The sequence below is a fragment of the Hippocampus comes genome, unplaced genomic scaffold (genome assembly GCF_001891065.2).
Source record: "Hippocampus comes isolate QL1 unplaced genomic scaffold, H_comes_QL1_v1.1 scaffold7, whole genome shotgun sequence".
NCBI classification, from domain to species: Eukaryota; Metazoa; Chordata; class Actinopteri; order Syngnathiformes; family Syngnathidae; genus Hippocampus; species Hippocampus comes.
The window spans coordinates 4,150,610-4,173,099 of NW_017842060.1; the positions used below are offsets into that span (position 1 = coordinate 4,150,610).

The window sequence follows — 22,490 nt, forward strand, 5'->3', positions numbered from 1 at the left end:
GGTCTCTTGACGAAAGGTGGTCAATCCAATTTTCATGAATATTTGCAAATAAAATGTTACGGCCGGGCAGTTGTGAGCGTCACGGTTCGAATCTCGGCGCTAGCGCGCCTCTCACACCAAGTCAGCTGGGATAGGGCCCCGGCTCATCCACGAGCCTAATAAGGACGAGCGCTACAGAAAATAGATGGATGGTCTTGATAAAAGTTTGCTTTGTGTTCAGCCTTGCCCACGTCTGCTTATCCATCAATAACACGAGGTTGATCATGAGCAAAGAACCGCAGCGAGGCTAAACAACAGAAATGAACTCAGAACTTATTTCCACACCGACGCCAATCGACTGTTTGGACTCCCAGAGGATAGGCTGAGGTTACTGCGTTCATTTAGTCTCCGTCGACAAAGATGATGCCCAAAAGCAACAAGTAGATCGCTCCATCTTTACTCAGCCAAATCTTACGTGAACTTGTTTCAAAGTGTAACGGCGTGATGAGTTACAGGTATGCGCATTGTGTGGTGGGCATCATTCAAGACTTGTCCACACCGGTGGCGTCCAAACTACGGCCAACCAGACTTTTTTTGTATTTTGTTTTAAACGGTGCAGAGCAGATACTAAAATTAACAAGTGAGATGGCCCGTGTGAATCTGGACGTTTTCATCCCAATTTTTCCTCTTCCCGAACAAAAATGACAATCAGATGAAAAGTGGTTTTCCGAGTATTCTAAAAAATGAATCTGAAAGATTATCCTGCGGCCTGAGGTGTGCTGACAATTTTAAATCTTAAACATCTTCCACATTTACCAACAAAAGACTTGATGTGCACGAGGAAAGCCAAACAGGCTTGTTTCTCCGAGTGCAGCCAATCAAATCAGCGCCCTGACGAAGGAACAAGGAAATGCACGTAAATAACTACAAACATCTCCTACCTCATGTCGTTTTTACTTTATTTAATAAAAGTTGGTTCCCCAGACGGTTAGAATCTTTGTGGGAGGATGTGGTGTTGGTTTTGTGTTGAGATTATCCGAGTACACCACACACAGGACTTACCGAAGCTGTTAAATGCTTGATTTGTTATCTTCAAGTATAGAATTTGATACAAGATAAACAACCTTGCATGATTTGAATGATCCTCATGTGTGTACCAAGACTTCGGATAAGAGTGACCTGACTGAAGAGTTTTTTGAGAAATCGTCATCCGGACGATTTTTTTTATATATTTTTTGGGCTATGACTTGAGATATGAGAGCTGTGTGGAGTCAATAAATGCAATTCAACTCGTGCGACAAAAAGCAGCAGCTTGGCAAATAATGAACATTTCATCAAAAAAAGAGGCTTCATGTCACTTGATTTAATATCAAACTAAACACAAATAAAAAAAATTACACATTTTGTATTGAAGACAAGAAAAGTATGTTGCCTCAAACAATAGCGCCGCTAGCTTAATGCTAACAAATAAAAAATGCCATTGAGATGCTAACTGTTAGCATCGATTGATTTACAATGCCTTAAGCGACATATATGTCATCATAGATGGTGAAACGAGACATGTAGAGAGATAATTTTCACAGGGATAATTTCCTCGATTCTATCCCCCCCCCCCAAAAAAATCTACTTGAGCAGATAGCTGTATGAATAAAGATTTATTGTATTTTATCTTGTTGAGTCATTGGAACCATTGAAAAAGAATACGTCCACCCCAGTTTGTATCGTTTGTAGGTTTGATAACGTTTAGAGATTTTCTAGGTTTGCAAAACGCAAAGAAACAAATTCATAATGAGCGATCATTTGCTCCACCTCACTGTCTGCATCGATTGTGCTTATTTCGGTTTTGAATGCGACAATGTGATACTGTTGCTGCTCAGTACCGGCTGAGGGATCCAGGGACACTGCTTACCCCCAAAATCCCAAAAAACGACCAATTTTTTTTTAACTACATAAAAAGACAAATAACATTTCAACGTATTTCTTCCACTGCTTTCAGCACAGGTAGAATTATACTTGTAAGATGTGAACCTTGCCTCCTTCAATTTTTATGTACACGAAGAAAAAGTTTATCCACACCCTCGTGTTAAACGAACGCCCCATCGTCCCTCGGCCTCACCTGCTCCGAGTCCATGATGTTGGCCAGATCGTTCTCGGACATGTTGAGGATGGAGGCGGCGATGGACTTGGCTTTGATCATGGATTTAGCTGACGGGCCGCCCTTTGCCGCAACAGCGTCGGTCCGCCTCAACCTCCTCCTCTTCATCAGCTGCTGCTTGACCTCGTGCACGTCTAACAGCATTTCGCTGGCCAGAGCCTGCAGGGGGGAGGAGGAATACAAGTGAGAAGAACATGACGAAACGGAGACCGAGAAGAAGTGTGAGGGACGGCCCTGCCCCGGCCGATGAATAAATGAAATTGATCAAGCATGCGCCAGAGCGGCTTAGTACATTATGGAGGAATATTGAGTTTGACACACTCAGATTCTCTCCGGTTTTTGCGGCGCACTCCCTTGAAGGAATACGGTCCTGAGGGTGTGTTGCCCCGTCGATCGAGAAGCCGCGGCAACGACGCTTTGATATGGAATGCACCTCGAGTTTTGGCTAAAATCTCCACAGACAGGGAATCATTCATCAGAGGCAGAACAGGCAGAGGGGGGCTCGTGAAAGCTACAGCCATTCATTTATTTATTTGCTTTCTGAAGGTCTCGTGGCACAACAGGGTAGCATAACACGGTTAATAATTAAGCTTGCAAGGGGCCGCTCGAAAATGGTGCCCGGGTGGATGGCAAAGCGAGGCGAGCAAAGGCCCGGGATGGCGCGGCTGCCGGGGCGCTAAATGGGAGCGTGTACGCTAAATACGGAGAGACAATTAAATGTTAAAACTGCCACTGTACACGAGCAAGTCAATAAAGCAAACTCCCCTTTGCTTCATTTTCAGCTTATTGATCGAGGCAATAATCTTCCGTATCATTCCCTTGCAAGCCTGCCGAAAAGCTGACCTTGGAATAGATGGTCGGACAAGGGGAGCTAGGGATGGCTTCCGCTCTCATTGCACACAAACAAATAAACAAAAAGAAGTGTACAACTTGCTTTTGGAGCAAGGGACGGGGAAAAAAAAACAAACAAAAAAAACGTACAAGCGTAAAGCTTGATGAAGATTTTTCAAGCGTGGCAACATCTATTGCTCTCGTAGTTGTACACCGGTGGCGTTAATAAAGCTGCGGTGCAGTTAGGCTTTGTTTGTTTGCAGGAATAAATATATAAGGACAACAACTACAGAGTTGTGATGCGATTAAATGTAGATGTCCATAAACAAACAGCATACGAATGAAACAAAACAAACAAACAAACAAAAAAAAAACCAAGTAAATTGTACTCCATTATGTCACGTTTGCTACCATACAAGATAAAAGGAAAAACAGCGTAGGGCAAAGCCATCCAAAGTATGGCCTGGGGAGCATTTGAAATAAGATTTTTTTTATTGACCCAACATACACTTAAATAATCAAGTTAAAATGTTGAAAAAGAGCAACTTTTTTTTCTCAAATTAAAAATGTAACAACAGTTCAATGTTTCAAGACATTGCAGGTTTAAAGGTAAAGTCAACTCAAAAAATGTATTTACAATGTGTTTCTGCCTCACTAGTCTAAACACGGTATTCTGATTAATATTGCATTTGTGGAATATGAATTAAGCAGAAAAATACCTGTTTTCATGGCGGCCATTTTGCCACTTGCTGTCGACTGAAAACGACATCACATTTGCTCAGCTCAGGTAACAACCAATCACGGCTCACCTGTTTTCCGAGTTTGGTCATGTGACATTCACGAGCTGAGCCGTGATTGGTTGTTACCTGAGCATCTGTGATGTCATTTTCAGTCAACAGCAAGTGGCAAAATGGCTGCCACCCAAGGGGGGGGAAAAAAAAAAATCATATATATTCAGATCTCTCTCGCTCCCTCTCCCTGTTTTTTTTTCTTAATTGCTGCCTTTGGGATTTGAAAATTGCATTCTATTACAGTGCGATGCCGATTTGAACTTGATTGTCTTAATTCAGCCCCACTTGACAGCCATGAATGTAAATTGCAAAGAAATGGCCTGTACAATGAATGGCGACACTTTTCCTAAAGTGCAGATGACTCTGACTATTCAAACGAGAGGTCAACCAGAATCCCAGAAGAGACTGTGGTCGACCTTCCGAAGCAAGCAGAATACGACTCATAACCGTCATCCATTTGATCTGATAAACGACTGCTGCACGAGCTGGTTTTGGTGATAAAAGCGCGCGTTTACCCTTAAGGAATACGTAGCTTATTACCTAACAGCCACAGATCCTGTTCTTGTATTTACGGCCTAATAGATATTCACTGTCACTAGTCGAGGGTTGCATTTAATTGACCTAAACCCAGCATGTGGAATAATCCGGAAAGGAGATTAGGAAGGGAATTCATCAGCTGTTCTGAGCTGTGGGAGGAACGACTGAATACACACACGCACACAGTAGGTGTTGTATGTGTGTGTAGTGCGTACTTCAGTCTGCCTATTTGTTGAGGACTCTTACCCGGGCTAGCGGCACGATTGCTATAGCCAGAGGGCCAATTTAGACGAGGCGAGGATTAAGGCATAGCAATGGGGATCAAATGGGCAGCTAAAAAGACATCTTCAATAATAACTAGCTCCTTCGGAACCTTTTCTCACACACATACAGTACATACGCATGCGCGTGCGCACACACACAAGGGCACAAAATGCTGTTCATGAGCAAAACAAGGCAACTCGGAGAAGAAATTGAAACATATTCATTTGGCTTTTAAAAAGTGCATTCTAGAAAGAGCATTAGCATGGCAAACTAGAGTTTTGACAGCTTTTATTGACGTAAAGCCAATTCTACTTGTACTCTATAAGAAGGACAATAATGTGAAACTTATTGTGCACTTGGCCACTGTGTAGAGGGGACTTTTTAGCAGTTTTGACAGCCTGAGGCGTGTGCAGGGGCCAAAAGGGTCTGCTGGCCGATAATAATGATAATAATACAAAAAAAAAAAAAAAAAAAAAACCACACATTGAGATTGAGCAACAACAGGCTCACAAAGAGAGTGAGACAACACACATATATACACACACACACATGCACAGCCCCTCCAGTCGTGATCAATACACGACAAGAGTAAATCTCCTCCGGACATTAGGCAGCCCAATCAAAGGGCTGGCTGTTCTTATAGAGGATCACAGGAGCCAGGGGCAGACAAACAATGATGTGAATCCTCGACACAACAACAACACCACCACCACCACCACCACCACCACCATGGCCCCACCCCGCCTCAGGTTATGGGAAAATGGAGGCATCGACTGTATATCAATACTGTACATCTTTGCTTGCGTGAATTAAGATAATGCAGCTTTTGTTTGTGGGAGATATGTGCAATAGATCTCATGCCTGCGTGTTCTTAGCATATGTCTTGTAGAAAGTTCCTAGTAATGGAATGGGTTGGGGGGGGCATACTAATGGAAAAAAAAAAGTAAAATCAATGGACATTTGTGAAGACAACCCCACAGTACCACCAAACCACTCCCCAAATAATTGAGGAATTCATTTTTTTCCTCCACTCCAGGTTGGGGTACGGTCATGAAACTCTTTCACTTAAGCTGGGCGTGTCATGGATGGTCTTACCTCTAAAACAGCAAGAGAGCCACACGCTTTGATTTGTGTCCTTCCAACCATGGACGGTCCCACAAGTTTACCACCCCCGCACAATCTGGATTTGAATTGTGGTCTACTGGGTGACAGAGACAAACTGTACACATTGATCGCAGGAGAAAAAGGTTCAGGCTCCATGGCGCCGGTCCTTTCAGTTTGGCACACATTGATGGTTGATCACCTGCCATGATGCAATTTTGGGAATTCTGAGGTCAGCGTCCTCAACCAACAATTGAACAGGGGGTGTTTTGAGGTTAAAAATAACACACACACACAAATGGCCCCAGGTTCTGCCATTTTGCACAGACCTGTGAGGAGAAGAGCACTCAACCCGGTACATGATATTGGAATGAAGGACTTTTCCACTCATCACAACACTCTTTGACGTGGTTGCGAGATTGCAAAGACTGTATTTTATCATACGTTTTTCAGATTTTTTTTTCTCGTATCGGCAAACATTTTAGAAATGCTGACATGGAGTCATGACATGAACTGTTATGGGTGGAAAGGGAGATAAATAAAAGGGGGAAATCTAGTGAAAGTAATGGAAGCACTCGGGAAAGAAGGGAGGAGGATAAAACATGCCCTTATCCACGGAAAATCCAAAGGGCCATGGCAAAGCGCCACCAAACTCTGCGCATGATTTATGGATGTGCAGAAATAGACTCCGCTATCTCCGTCTGGCCTCTTCCTTCCTTGACAGACAGGTGTCAGCAAAGCAGAGCTGCAGGACACTCTTTATCGCTTTCTCTTCTCTTTGCCAGATACATAAACACGGCACCACAATGATGGATCACATCTCTACAAAAAAACACCATGCCAATTCCCTCCAACCACTCATTTATCTACCTGCGATGGCCTTTATCTCTTTATACCCATGAAAAACAGGCATAATGACATCAATCTTCTATTTTTTTCTCCCCCTTGTCTGTGAAAGAATTTGCTGGCACCTGACGGTGATTTAAGACGAGTTAGATGATTCAATGCTGCACCCATTGGGCTTTTGATCAAGCGGAGCTTTTAAGCGGAGCACCTTGATGAAAGAGCGAAGCTGCTCCAGCTGGGAGGAGGCCTGGCCGAGCTGCCTCTGAAGCCCGTCCAACGCTTGGGAGCGCTGCTGGGTCAGCCGCTCCGTTTGCTCAGTGGCACTCTGCTCCAGAGCGGCCAAGGCCTGCTCGCTAGCTCCCACGCGAGCCTGGAGGGCTTGAATGCGCTGCTCCTGCACACAAGCACACAAGTGCGCGTCGATGGTCAGCAATGTAAAAAAGAAGGGAGGGAACGAATGTCTGCGCAAGAAGCCGGAGAGGAGAAGATCAATCGGATACAGAGAGGCGAAACAAAGTATGTGAATCCTTTGGCATTACCTGGATTTCCCTCAAACATTGGTCAGAAATTTTGACCTGATCATCGCGGTCATAAAAACAACTTGAACATCGCAGCGCAGGGTGGGAAAAGTATGTGACCATTGATTACTTTTCTCCTTTGAATTGTTGCCTTGTTACATCATCCACCCTCTGTTGAGCTTCAATTGGCAGAGAGTTCAGTTTATAGAGACATTTTGCAGGAGAACTTCTAATTCTTTTCGGTTGATGATAGCAATCCGTCCAAGCCCTGAAATAACAAAACACGATAATCCACCATACTTGACAGTTAGGATTTTGATGGTGTGCTTTGCCTTTTTTTTTTTTTCCCTCCAAGCACGGCGTTGTTTGTTCCTTTCAAACAAGTCCACATTGGTTTCATCTGCCCACACTAAGGAACATCCAGGCACTCTTTGAAAACGTGAAACTTAGAGAAATGATTTTTGTGGACTGGGGTGACTTGTTTCAATAACATCTGTTGGTGTTTTATTTATCCTAGATTTGTTAACTCACATGTCAAGAGAGTTGTGTTATTCATTAGCTGACACTTTTGGATCGCTCTTCACCTTGAGCATTTTGATTTTGCAGGCATCTTTACAGGAATGCCAATCCTAGGGAGAGAAGCAACATTGTTGAACTTTCTCTGCATTTTTAGAAAAATCTATTCACATCTGCAAATGCTTCACGGCTGTAACGTGCCGATACATAATTTGTTAGCTGTATGGTTTAAGTTTTGAGGAATTGGCGGCACTGTAATCAGACTTTGCATGAAAGATGGATTGTGCCGTTGAGTAACGCAGCGTTGAATGTTGTAATTACAGTCAATATTTATATTAAAAAAATTACTTCTAGGAAATAGGTATATAAAAAAAAATTGAATGAAAAACATTAATTATGGCACTAACTGAGTTGCTGATATTCTCACACCACAGCACAATTCAGTTTCCCGCGCGCCTTTCGGAACCTCAAAAAGCCGTACGCCAGGACAGTCCAAAACTGGGGACCCCCTTTACCACTGCGTAAAATCGGAAACAATTGCAGAATTACACTGTCAAACCTTTTTTCCCAGGTCATCCTTCAGTTTGGTGCAGGAAGCCTCATATTGGGCTTTCTCCGTGGTTGCAACGCTCAGTCTCCTCTTGAGAGATTCAATGAAAGCCTTCCTGTTGGAAGCTTCCTCTGATAAACACTTGACCTGCGAGCGCAAAAGGGTCACGTGATTGATCTATTTACTTTTAAAGCATGTACATGCTGCACATCCATAACAACGTGGCTTCTGAAGGGCTTTTGCCTGCAAGCTACACTTCACGCACTGCTGTTCACTGTTTACTTTCATGAAATTAGCGTGCAAACGACACCACGCCGCTACACGCTTCAAACTGGTCGGTTGTAATCTGATATTCTCTTCGTGTGGAAGCCATCGGATGACTCATGCAAGCAGCACCGCGTCCGCTGGAACGTACGTATCAGTCAGGTAAATGACATCATCGTTGCTGCATTTGGCCATAGATCAACTGTGTGCGCACACAACCATCTGTATTTTCCATCCAGGCAGAGGTGGAATTTACCATTTTAAGACATCGTGTAATCATGCTTTGAGATTTACGCATGTAACTTGGAACCATCATTGTCCGCCTCAAAGCTCATGAAATTTTGGAGTTTGACTCAAATGTTCAGGAAGCCTTAAATGGGACTTCTCTCCACAAGACTCCAAGTTGTGATGTGAATGTTTTACTTTTTTTTTTTTCAATCAATTTTGACAAAAGGAGTCCTGCTTTTGAAATCTATTCCAAATATCTGATGGCTTCAGTTAGACTCACAATATTTACCACATAAGATTTTGAATATTGTTTACTTTTATGTCAAAAGAGGGAATCTGTCAATATGACTCCTTAAAGTCCTTCAGGAAGCTTAATATCGAACGCATTCGTCATTTCAATCCTTTTACATGAACAAAGTTTACCATTTGGCTTTTGTACTCACATACTGGTGATCCTACTTTTCATTTTACAAAATAAGAAAAATCGAAACCACAATCTAGTAACTATTATGATTAAAATTGAAATGATTCATGGATTATTTTGAGCACCTTCTTCTCCAGCTCCTCCACCTGCCCACGGTAACTTTTCTCCATCTCCTGCAAAAACTTGAGCCTCGTCTTCAGGTCGTCCACCAGCTGCCTCTTCATGGTAACATCTCGCTCGGCGTGGCTCGCTCTGCACACATATTACCAGAGGGAATAGAAAATTAGCCCCCGTCTCTGATTGGCTATCCACCATTCGCTCAGACAGATCAACATTTCGAAATGTCAACGTGTACAAAATTACTGAAATGTTTCAAATGCAGACCCTTGCTCTTGTCACCTTGCTACTTTTACTTCTAAGGCTGATCCACTGCGTGCATTTCCTACCCTCAATAATATGAAAACTAACATATATAGTGTCTTATATATTTTCTATTATTAAAATGTAATGTTAATAATCACAGTAATCAAATGATAGAAATGTAAAATATTCAAATATATTGTTACAAAAAAACAAAAAAAACAACAGAAATGAAATAAATTGCAAAAACACACAAGTCTGTTGTGGCAACAAAACACATCGACTATGCGCGTGCACGCTGGCACACACGCACACACACACACGCGCACTAATGCAACACCGGCAGGCACCGAGTCCCCCAAGTAGTGCGGCAGGCACGACAGTTCATTATGACAACTAAATACGCACGTGCGGAGAGGCGCTGATTTGAAGATGCATCTCAACAGGCGCATAATAAATCAAGTGCCCTGTGGAGGAACAGGAAGCGGGACTGCGCGTCACCCATTGCATCCTCTTGTTGACAAACAGCATTTTGAATCAGCAGTGACACTGCTCGGCAGACACTAATCAATGAATGTAAATGTTTAAATTATGACCTGAAGTGCACCAGTCGCGTACAAGAATGCATCTGCGGGAGGTCTTAGTATGGATGACAGAAAATATTTGTATGCTGACAATAATCCCCTTCAGACGCATGTGGCCCGTTCTGCGCCATCTGTTTCGTTCAGACAAAATGCAGCTCATGTCACTTTCCATTTCAATTACCGGCCTTTTGTGACACGTTTGATTTTTCAGTATAATGGTACGGTATACCAAGTTAGCGAAGCATACACCAATAGCCCTCGCAGAAGGAAACAATATACAATGAACAGAAATGGCTTTAAATACACTGTGGGGAGCCATTCATCGTAATTTTCTTTTCCCACGGCAATTTGCCTTTCTGAGGATAATACAATCGGAGTGAGACAAGGGGAAAAAAAAGTATAACTGAACTAGCATGTGGAAAAAAAAAAATCTGAATTTGAAAATATTGCAGCTTTCAACCAGAGCTGGTCGGCGACGGGCGCGCTTCTTTTTTGCGCTGTTTGTACTTGAACTTGAAGAGGCCAGCACTGAAAGTCACAGTGCACTAAAATGATCCAGATACATGGAAATGTAGAAAAGATTTAGGTGATAGGTTAGTGGTTCTCAAACTTTGATACACCAAGTAGCACTTAGATCAACTGTGATACTCGATGTCATACTGGGGGTGATATGGCATGACTCCTTCTTATAACTGGTCCCAAGTCAGTCGTTGGATGATTCAGAAGCTCAAGGAAAAAAAAAAAAAGAAAGAAAGAAAAAAAAATCATTTTTGGGGCATTTCAGAAATGTTTACTTGCATAAGCTCGAAGTTCTCCTTGCCCCCTCTCATTTTGCCAGCAGGACCATTTCCATGCATTTTGGCACCCGCCTTTCAGACATGCCATTTAAAGACGCAAAATACGCCAGCGCAATTTGTGATTGGAGGGTACTGCTCTGAAATAGAATAGTCTCCCCTTGCGGAGGTCTTCGACTCTGTGGGCATTCTATTTTAAATGGGCTCATGACATCAGCGTCCGTTCAAGTTTTGGAGCTTTTTACCATGGCTGAGACGAGACCGACTAAAGAAGGATGCCGGTTGTGGGATCGAGTGACTCGTAAGCTCCCCTCACACTGGCTGCGACTTGTGTTTTTCAACTCAACACATGATGCAAGGCTCGAGCAAAAGCTTTCGTGTAAGTAAATGTCCCCCGTCTCCCTGGGCGGACGAGTGCCTGAGGGCACACCGGCTGAATAAATGTGAGCCTGCTTGTCCTATTGGAGTGGCATTAAATTAAATAAGAGTGGAGTTTGGCCGGAGGACTTTGGGGCGGAGGGGCGGGGGTTCGAGGAGCAAGAGCGGTGCTCACTGGTTCCCCCTATGGATTTGGCCATTAATGAGAAAACCCATATTGAACCTTTCAGATGACTGTCTGGTGTTGACTTAAAGATGAAGAGCGGCAATAAGGGCCCCGGTAGGCTTCCTCTGCCCCGTCGCTAATGGCAATTAGATGGACAACATTTATTTTAGATGTTCCCTTCTTGCGCAGCCCAAAAAGAATAGAGGATGAAAAAGAATGAGGGATATATAGACGCTGCCTCGTCTCCAGTGTGTGATCTGTATTTATGAGTGTTAGCAGACAGCAGAGCGGGAAAACGACGGCTCTGATCACTCGCCGCGTTTGTTCCCCTTTGTTCTCGCGCTTGTTGCGGCAATATTGTTCATCAAACATGCGCTCATTGTCATGATAACAGCGGCGAGCGCGCATGTGCTTTTCCAGCCGTGTTAAAAAACGGCGCGGACACTTGATGTGGCTGATAGACAACAGGGCGAAAAGATGAAAGCCGCACCTTCATAAATAAAGCAGCGCCACAGCGCCGGATATTGACTGAGGACATGCTGGTGTACTTTGAAATTCTTTTTTTTTTTTTTTTGTGTGTGTGTGTGCTCCCCTCTTCTTTAAGTCGAAGCGGCACGGGTCCCCGTGTGTGCACTGAGATGTATATTTCAGAGGCGTCTAGACAGGGTCTTTCATTCTGAGAAGAGCGCTCCCTACATAGAGCGGTGGGCACTTTGGGTTTCTGACTTGGTGCGTCTCAGGCTGTCGTGGAAACTGAGCGCAGGGGATGTTTCGCTCTGTCTGCGCTGTGATCCGCCCGGCGCTTTGGTCACAGACAAACACAACAGATCCACTGTGATTGTACATATGCCCTGGATGCATTATTGAGGGGCGGCGGGCACAACGACACAGCACGCCTGAGAAAGAGGAAGGAAGCAGCAGAGAGGAAGGACTGCCTGCCCTTTGTAGCGCCCGGAGAGATGAAAACAGAGCGTTGCGATGATGTGGCGGGAGCTTCGGGCAGAGGGTTTGAAATGTGACAGACGTTTGGTGAAGGAAATGTCGCATGTGGCCTGACGGATTCCGAAGGTTCTGCGTCCAAATGTCGGCTGTGTCGTTTGCTTGTGCTTCGAGTGCTTGCGTGGGTTCCTCTCACATTCCAAATCCATTCACGTCAGGTGAATTGAAGACCGCAGGTGAAACTGAACGACTTTGAAAAAGAATGTAATTGCAGTTTTTTTTCCCCCTCGATATTGCGATTTTCAGTACATTTCGCTGATTGGGGGGATTTGGCAAATTTTTGTTTTGTCCACTCCTGGCAACGGATCAAAACATCGTCACCGGCATGCGCTTTGATTTGACCAGCTAAGTCCTGTTATCTCGATGATTGGCACGGATGGCATTGCGGCGTTGAGTGATAATTGTCGGACAGTCTTAAATAACACGATGTTGATTTTCGAATCAAGCCAACTGTCAATCGTCGAAAATTTTCATCACGCCGTGTATCCCGCCTCCAAACGCATTGTTGCTTTATGACTGCGCCGCACCACAGGCGATGCGACTCGGACAAAATCAGCGGGCTCGGGGCTCGATGGATTCTCGGGGTTTTGTGAACTCACAGTAGCACCAGAATTCAGCTTGCAGGCAAGGTTAGGCCTTTGCTCCTCAGTGAGACACCACCTTATGGGATTTGTTCTCCCCCAAACCATTCGGTGGTCCACAAGCATTCCAGAAGTGTTTTCAACCTCTAAAGTTTCTGTCCACACCTATGACAAGGCACATGAATTGTTTCGAGCAATACATTGGAAAGCGCGTACCGCGTCGAGTGCCACAGTGTGTGTGCGTGCGCGTTTGTGCGCCATCTAACTCATTAGGGCTCGCGGCTCACAGGCAAAGAGTGATGCTGTGTGGGTTTGAGTGTCACGGGCCAAAACGGCGCCTCCTGCGGCACACAATCGATCGATGCGCTGCTTTGATCAGCACTCCGCATCGGCTACCCACATAAACAACAGCAGCACTACATGACACATATGCACACGCACGCGCTAATTTCTTCGCTTGCTCATAGATACATACTAATGTGAATGCTGACAGCTAAGCAAACACACAAACAATACAAATGCCTCGCATCACTGCTGAACAGATTAAAACTTAGTAAAACAACAAAATCAGCACGAGGCCAGAAAAATGATGAAAAACGATGATATACATTGTCCTATAATATTCAGACCTAAAAACACATTTAATTAAAATGAATTGGATGAGAATATTTATGCATTTATTCGATGCCTAATAATTCAATTTCATAATGTTTTCAACAAACTATTAACACAAATGTTTTTGAGCATTTATTATAGATTTAAGAATGTATTATTTTAAAAATTAAATGTATTTCTTGTACGAATAAGATGAACAATCGTTTCATAACATATTAACATAAAAATGATATTTTTACATGTAATAATGTATTTGATAAAATACTACATGAATCTTTTTCCACAAACAAAATTGGTATTTTGTTCTGATATGATACAATATGGAGTATATGAGACTGCTACACACACACACACACACACACACACACACACACACACACACACACACACACACACACACACACACACACACACACACACGATATTAAACCCCATAGTTGTTACAGCTACGAGTGAAGATTCAAATTGCATCACGGGATTTCGATACACGGTGATAAATTAACACTGGTGTTATTTCTTTCTTTGGCATTCCTCAAGATTCGTCGGCGTGTGGATTTATTTCTTTTTTGCCACAAATGTGCAGGGCGGAGGAGCGCATGCCTGTGTGCTGCCACATGGTGGAATCAAACACTGCAGATCAGAGCTGCAGCTGATGTGCGGGCAAGGGAGGGAAGGCAGGATGGAGACGAAGAGACAAAGATGGGAGAGGGGAGGGTGCTGGAAAGAGAAGAGGGAGCAGAAAGAGGAAGAAGAAAAACAAGAGCAACCAAACATGGAGAAGTGACTAACTTGTCCTGCAGCTGGCGGAGCTTGTCCTCCTTCTCCTGCGCTTGGCCTCGCAGGGCTTTGTTAGCCGCCACCTGCCTCGTGACCTCCACACTTGTACTCTGGTGGAGGGGAGGGACACATTGTGAGCGTGTGTTAATGTGTCTCCGTGCGTGCCGTATATGAGGGGGATGCGGGGGTTGATTGGGGGGGGGGGTCTCACGACACGGCTGATGACAGGTCAGCCGCAGCATGCCTCCTCATTATAGTTACAGCGGGAGCGGGGGGAGGTGCTAAAAGAGGTTAAGAGGAAAGCGTAGTGTTCAAAGTGGATGACAGAAAGGGGGTCGCTTGGAAGCACGAAATCAAATGTGAACAACATATATGAAAAGGCTGCAATTTTAGGGAAAAAAAACCTCCAAAACATCTGCTTTATTTGGGACGATCAGTCGGCTTTATTTGATCTACAGTGTAAGGTATATATTATTTTTTGATCAGGCGATACTGCTAATCTTTGTCAACAGAGGGGCCTGTGAAGCCCTTTGAGACTCTTGGATTCTAAGTTGAAGTGACTCCTGGGACCTGGCCCGCTCCGGTCAGCAGGCTGTGGGGTTTTGCAACCCCCACAACGGCCGCTGCACCCCTCACCGATCCTCTTTCCATGCTAGCGAAGGTCATTGGTTTTCGGGTGATGGGCCACTACTCTCCTGGGTGCTGACTGGCCCCTGTGTAAGGCGAGGTTGTCGGGTTTGGGGGCCTCATGCTCTCCTGGTGGAATTGGTGGTGGGGGTGGTAGGGTACTCTGGGCAATGGGTACGGTTTTCTCCTCCAGAATGGTTGCATTCTGAATGTTGAAAGAAGCCCCGCATCGCTTGTGGAAGCTTCACAATCCAGCAAGCTTTTGATATCGCATGTGCCCCTATAGCCTCCTCCTTGTCCCCACCCCCTCAACCCCTTTCTTTTTTTTTTAAACTGCCACCTGACATGCGTTCGCTGCGCTGAGTTTCACGACAGCAAGAATCTGCTGCGTGACATTGATGAGCCCGGCGAGGTATAGCGGCGCTAGCTCTCATCCCCCGTGCCATGCGGGGGCACCTGTCTCGACTGTTATTCTCATTCTGAAAGGCGCAACTCAATAAGATCAAATGCTAATTTGTGTTGAAATCACATGCAATTGCAGGCGATATGTAGAAATTGAAAAGTATGTTTCAAGATCTTTCCCCTCACTCACTCTCTCTCTCGCTCTTTTTTTAAACTACATATTGGAATGTGAAGCCTTGAAGTTGGTACAGAAACGTCAAGGTCTAAGTAGTTGCACAACATTTTCTTGCTTGAAGCGATTCCGATTAACTCTACCTGGGGTGTGTGATACCTTGAACACTGGAATCACCTTTTAACCAAATTGCATGACTTTGTTTTAACTTTACAGGGTGTGGAGGGGGGGCTTGTTCATGGGTTATGCTGTGTTTCCATTCTGTTCCCGGTGGCTAAGGCAATCATGTTTCAGGATGCCGAGAGTCGAGTCAGACGCAGTAAAACTGGATGAATGCAACAATAACAAGAAGCGAAATACAGTCATACCTCGGTTTTCGACCGTAATCCGTTCCAGAAGGCTGTTCGAAAACCGATTTGTTCGAAAACTGAAACCGGGCTCTTTTTAAAAAAATGTTTATTGAACACGTCTGCTCACAATGGAATGCTACACGAGGAAGCGTCACTTCCTCTGTAAGGAAGGTGAGAGGAGTCAAGTGGCGCACTTTTGGTCGAGAACCGATTTTCGGTTGTAATCCGAGGCATAAAAAAACCTCAAAATTTTTGGTCGAAAACCGATTTGGTTGAGAACAGAGACGTTAGGAAACCGAGGTTTGACTGTCATAGAAACAGATTCCAATTTGATGTCGTGCAGTAGCACACTACAGCAAACTGCAACCACGATAACAAAAATACAGATCAAGTGTCAGGGAAAGTGAGCGTCTTTCTAAAGGCAGATTAAAAAAAAAATTTTTACATTGGCTTTCACTTCGGAGAGGGGTAACTAATGAAGCGTCCGGTGAGCGGACTGACCTTGAGCTTGGCTTGCAGTTGTTTGACCTCTGCCTCCAGGGCCTGGCAGGAGCACTCAGCTGTGCGATGGGGGAAAGTGCTTTGCCTCCACTGCTCCAACTCCATCTCCAGAACCTTCTTCTGCTGGTCCAAGCCCCCCAGCTCAGACGTCAGCTTCTACAGGGTGACCAGGACACGGAGTTGGTGGGTTCATGAAAATAACATTCCTCCATGAAATGTGTCTTTTAATAACGGCTGAGAACAAAATTTCATACACTTTCAAATATCTTTAAGCCTTGCTGTGGTTACTTGCTTTTTTTTTTTTTTTTTTTTAAATAAATAATAAACAGATTTTGGATCTTCCCCTCATTTCCCACGGAAAATATACTTTCTAAAAAAATAAAGTTGCTCAATCCCTCTTCCACAGGAAAATTCATCTGAATAAAAATACCGGACGGGTGAAGGCCTCCAACTGCTGTCTAGTAGTTAGGTTAAGAGCGCCAAATGATGTTAGCCATGTATTGATGATCCCAAACATCACTGTTGACGCTTTCAACCAAATATGGTCTAGCAACACGAAATGATGAATACCTAATGGCACTCACAGGAGACCCGATACATGAAGATATAGATCACACGTACACACATTTGAAACTACAGATTCCCACAGGTTGGCTCTCAGCTCTGCATGCATTGACATTATTGATATCTGGTTGGCGGCTGACATCTTTTAATAGAATCACGCTAGCTTTTGGTATCCAGCGCTCTGTTGAAGCCACCAAGAGGTGGTTAAAAAGTGATGGAGGGGGGTCAGGCAGCGCTGTAGGAATTGGGAGTGGCATTGATGACGTTTCCTGTAACACAGGCTTTGATTTCACCGAGGCCATTTTCAGCCCCTTGGTGAGACGTGACACTGACATGGACTGATGACATACTGGCGGGCCATTAGGCTGGAAAAGACAGGACACCTCTCATGACTAACATGGCTCAGAGTGACAGTCAATCACGTGCGGGATAAATAAGGGAGGACAGGTTGCAGAAATAGCCACACGTCCAGGACTTGCCTGTCAATGTTTGAAGCCACACTTGCCGGCAAAAAATGTGAATTCGTTCATTGGGGGGACTGAACAAGAAAGAAACATTTGAACCAAAACACTTCAATTCCTTTTTAGGCAACCGACATCTAAATTCTACTAATAACTAGGATATATACATTTTTGGGGATCAGTCAGAGCAGACTTAAATCCTGCGATAATCCCACCACTTTACATGAAAGAGGAGGGTAAGACACCCTGCGCTTAAAAAGATAAGGCAGGTAAAAACTTGCACGACGTCACAAAACCGACTACCGGAGGTGGAGCCACGTAATCCGCGCGAGCAAGGAAATGATCTTGCATACGCAAGGCGGGAGCATTTTGTCAAAAGGACGAGGCTTTTAGTTTTGTCACCAGTTTTTTTTTTTCATAAAGCTTCTTATTCCACCTTAAATAACTCCAAGGAATTTTACAAATCGACTCTCACTTGGAAAATGTTCTGTTCCGTATAAGATGCAAAGTTTTATCTTATTTTTTTTTACGTCCAGTGTTTAGAAGCAACAACACAAAACGGTTTTGTGTATGCTAAATAACGTTAATTTAGCCCGCCTAACATATTGACAAAGAAATTGCAGATTTTTGGAAGAGCGCTTGTCTCGGAGAGTGTGAGATGTTGTCACCAGAGAGTGCAACTAGTGCAAAACTAAAAATACACGTACACAGAGGACAACGCTGCATCCCACTAAGAATCCTCAAATTGTTTATCAAAGTGTGTATGTTCAGTACACTTTGAACGGGAATATACACTCTTATTGACCTTATTGTTTTTTTGTTTTTTTAGCGGGGTGGTTGGAAATTTATTTAGCATCAACGCCATGTATGACTTACTCTTACGCACGTGTGTGTGTGTGTGTGTGTGTGTGTGTGCGCGCGCGCGCGCACGCCTGTGCAGGCAAACGAAAAACCTTTTCTAATACCAGCAACGTGGCTTTGAATTTGCTTAATTGCTCAGCCCTAATTTGGAAACATTCTGGTCATTTAAATGGGGACTGTTGGTGCTTACACTGTTACCAGTTGCCCAGTGTAGCGTTTTGAGAATTGACACGATGAGCTTGATATTTTGAGCCCACCACAAACAAGTTCCTGTGAAAGTGGCATAGTCCTTCTCACATGATGCCCCCCCCCCCTCCGGAGAGGCCGTCTTAAGCCAATTACACGCGACCCGGCTGGAACGGACCTGAAGCCCGTCACCTCCTGCCCTTTCCGGGGAGGGCAACAAGACCCCGGCTTGGTCCACCTCAGTCGGCTCCAACTTTTTGCGGCAGGCTAGCATTAATACTGCAAAAGTAAAGAGGAAGCAAACAAGACAACAACGCCTCTCTGACTACAACGGTGAACGTGCGCGTGCGTGTTTGTGTGCGTGTAGTTCACTTGTGAGGTTGGACTTGGCAATCAGGTGCCTCGGCGGGAGCACACAGGGGCCACATCCCAGGTAGCATCACTGTAAGGTCAGTAATACACTCGTGCATGAGTCCACTGTACTGTAAGAGCACAGAGTGAAAATGCAGACCGACTGACACCTAATCAGGTGGTTTCCTATGCCGGCAAGTGCCATGTTGGAAACCGCCATAGACGTTTCCGTGGCCTGTCAGATTAATGACCGTGTGTGTCTGACTTGAGAGTGCGTGCCATTGTGCTGCTCCCTTTGAGTGTGTTCATGTGAGACCAAGGTGGCTCTGACATGACTGCTACGGTGTTATTTGATCGACATGAATTGTTAATGCCATACTCTAGACTGCAGATTTCAGCTTTAATGTAGAGATTTCTACAGTAGACAGTTAGACACGACACCCCCCCCCCCCGCCACAAAAAAAAAAAAAAAAAAAAAAAAAAATCTGCAATATAGCTGATCCGCAATACAAAAAGTTAGTAACAGTTCAGGCCAGATACAAACTTGTGTCTGAATGAGCACCTTGGTGGACATGTTTGGAGAAAGTGAAGTGACAGACTGCTGTTGAAAGATTGATCAGGACGCCACAACAAGCAGTCACAGAAGGTGCAAAGGGGCGGCACCGCCGAGATTTTGCTTGTCAATCCAACTCATCAAGTATGAGGACCTGTTACTCGGTGCTCTCAGCCCCGCAGCAAATAAATATATGACAGGTACAAAAAGAGAAAGGCACAAACTTCCATCTCCTGTACAGTTGGAGTTACCTGCGTGAGCTGCTTGCTGCCGCTCAGTTTCTCAGCGAGGGAGTTGAGCTGTGCCGCCATCTTCTTGTTGGTGCTGCGCAGCTCTCGGGCTGAGAGCGCAGCGGCTTTCCGGGCACGTCGCAGTACTTCCACGTGCCGCTGTAGGGACTCGACGCGGTGCTGCAGGGAGGAAGAGGAGGAGGAAGCCTTTATTAGCAGCCACTTCTTCCTCTTCTCGCCTCTTGTCCCGCGCTCCCAGCGCTCGTGCCGATTGTTGTCTAAAAAGAGGAACATGGACATGCGCCATTGAAAAATTGACATGGGAACACCACATACATCCTAATGACTGGATTTTGTTCAATAGTGGATGGAGTTTACTGAACTACAGGCGGGGCGAGGAGGGCAATCTATTATCAGTTACCCATAGGAGGCAGGACTTTATATGCACAAACATATTTTTGGAATACAGTAAACACCAGTCAGGAAAAAAAAAAAAAAAAAGTAATAGATGTGAAAAATGTTGCAATTGTCTATATTACCACAGAGGTCTAAAATGTAACAACAGACTATGATCCCAAAATAGTTTAACAATATTTCAAACTCATCTTGCAACAGGACTCCTAAAAATAGCAGATTACATTTGCGGGGAAAAAAAAAAGGACACAATGTACAAGTGCAATGAAGAATCTCCAGAACGACCCAGGCTAAATTTAGCTCTTTGTACGACGAGTGGTGCCAAATGTAACCTTGGTTGTGACTGGAAATGATCGTCTCATTATTAATCTTGTTTTGAAAACATGATGTGGTACAGAAAAAAAAAAACTGAGGGGAGATTCGGAATCAGCGCAAAAAAAAATTACAGGATCTACAAGTTTATTTGCATGTCTGATTTTAAAATTTGTCAAGCAATCTAACAGGCAATTAAAAATATATATATTTCGGGCATGTCAGTTGTGCTTTTTCACTATTTGTGACGGGCCTTGATCCCAATCAAAGGATTACTTCAAATGAGATGCAGTTTTGCTTCTCCAGCAGGTATACCCAGTGGGTGACTATTGGAAGCTTCAAGTCATTTTAAAGGGTCTTTCTGGGGGCAGTTTTGGTTAAGTGCAATATGCAAACGTTCGCTACCTTGATTGGTAACATTGAGGTGCTTTCTGCTCGAATCCGCCGCCGCCAGCACTTTCGCGTCTGCGTTTGCCTGACACCTGTCGAACTAAAAGCACAAGAGCAGTCAAGAGACAGTGATGAAAAGCAAGCGCATAATCTAACACAAGCGGTTGACATGTTGCACTTCCCGCAACGCGGCTCATAACGACACCATGATCACAGGCCGCTCTCGGTTTAACACGACAAGACAAATCACCCGCTGCTTTAATAATTCACCTGAGCGCGCTCGCCCGACTTTCGGAGCCAACGTCGCTCAGTGATATTAGCCGTGACGGGCGCGTGCGGAGGCCGCCTTTGTTCAATACGGTCTCCGAGTCCTGATGCGCTCCTACGGTATGACATGTCTCAGCGCAGTCATTTGCGCGTATGTGTGACATCTCCCGAGCGCAGGATCGTTTGTAGTGACATCAAAGAGGCAAGCTCCTCCAAAGACACCCCCCCCCCCCCCCCCCCCCCCCCCCCCCCCTCACTAATTCCTCTCTGTTTGCTTCCTGTGACGGTCAGGTATGATTTCATCAGCAGCATGTTTGATCACACGGAGCTGCGCTTAGGCGACAGGAGATGAACTGTTAAAGACCAAAGCTCGTCATAGAGGTGATGGTAGTCATGCTGCGATTCAGCCTGGGAGGAGCTGCAGGGCGCAGTTAGTGAAGGTGGAACATGGGGAACAAATTCCATGGCGCAGTATCCATTCAGCTCCACACAGCTGTACTCGCGATGGGCGGTTTTCCATTGGAAAGTTAGAGCAGGTGTCCTTAGATGAGGATGGTCCCTTCTATTTTTTACGACGGGCACTCAAAAAGTTACACTTCCTGTTACTGGTGGGATCCGCTCATTTGTCATGTCTGAAAATACAACGCTTCACAGAATGGAGTGGACTAGTGAAGGTGATGGTCAAGACAGGACATGGAAGCAAAGTGGTGTTATTCAGGAGAAGTCAAAAGGTTTCTTTTCAATCTGTTCTTCTAATCTTTTCAATCTATGCACCCTCACGAGTCTAAACACAGTATTCTGTTTATTGTTGCGCTTGTGGAATCTGAATTGAGCAGAAAAATCCACCTGTTTTTTATCCATGTGAGGGGGCTGCCATTTTGCCTTGTACTGACACGTGTTGTCGACTGAAAATGACTTAAAGGCTCGGCTTGTGCACGTCACATGACCAATCAGAGACAACAGGTGAGCTGTGACGGCCGTTACCTTAATATCATGATACTTTTCTAGACATAGTGCCCAGTCCTCGTCGGCATAACACAAATCCTGGCAGCACAACCCCTACAGGCTCCCAAATTTCAAAATAAACTGAGTCATCCTTTAGTTCAATTTATATCATCTGAAAGGCCTTTATAACGCAAGGCATCCCCTTACGACTCCTCGACAGAGTTGCCGCCACCCTAATTCTGAGAAGAACAAGCCACGCCCCCACAAAAATCTCCATACATCCTCTTCAGTGTATAACCACTTTGAGTTTACAATGCTAGAAAATAGCCATTTCCAAAACTTTTAAGACATGCACCTCTTCGCAACATTTATAGCAGACGAGTCATTACACTTTTAATCTTGACACTAGAGTCAATTGGGGGAAACGAAGACCATTCATTGTGAAAGCTATGTTGATTTTATCGCTCCGAAACTGACAGCTGACAGGAGATTTATGATGGGTGGGTGTCAAATGGGATACATTGCATCCATGTTAAACTCCAAAACAGCAGGCTAGACTCACCTTCCTTTTGTGCCGTCTGGGAGGCCTTGTCCCCGAGGGCGCGCTGTTGAGGCTGTCTGAGTATTCCTCACTGTCACTGGAAAG

At 44.7% G+C, this 22,490-nt stretch overlaps 1 protein-coding gene across 7 annotated transcripts in view; it reads right to left on the reverse strand.

The window, feature by feature from the left end:
- The window catches only part of cntln (centlein, centrosomal protein), an 89,824-nt gene that overhangs the window by 15,028 nt on the left and 52,306 nt on the right, over positions 1-22,490 (reverse strand). For all 7 annotated transcript variants that reach the window (XR_002167307.1, XR_002167306.1, XR_002167305.1 and 4 more), the window contains 9 exons: positions 22,407-22,482; positions 20,648-20,732; positions 19,538-19,794; positions 16,311-16,466; positions 14,271-14,368; positions 9,130-9,256; positions 8,098-8,235; positions 6,713-6,898; positions 2,096-2,293 (listed from right to left, as the gene is read on the reverse strand). Coding sequence is in view for 3 of the 7 variants with exons in the window: in XM_019862427.1 (XP_019717986.1) it covers positions 2,096-2,293; positions 6,713-6,898; positions 8,098-8,235; positions 9,130-9,256; positions 14,271-14,368; positions 16,311-16,466; positions 19,538-19,794; positions 20,648-20,732; positions 22,407-22,482 (1,321 nt within the window). In the remaining 4 variants the exon portion in view is untranslated. The remainder of the gene's footprint in view (positions 1-2,095; positions 2,294-6,712; positions 6,899-8,097; positions 8,236-9,129; positions 9,257-14,270; positions 14,369-16,310; positions 16,467-19,537; positions 19,795-20,647; positions 20,733-22,406; positions 22,483-22,490) is intronic.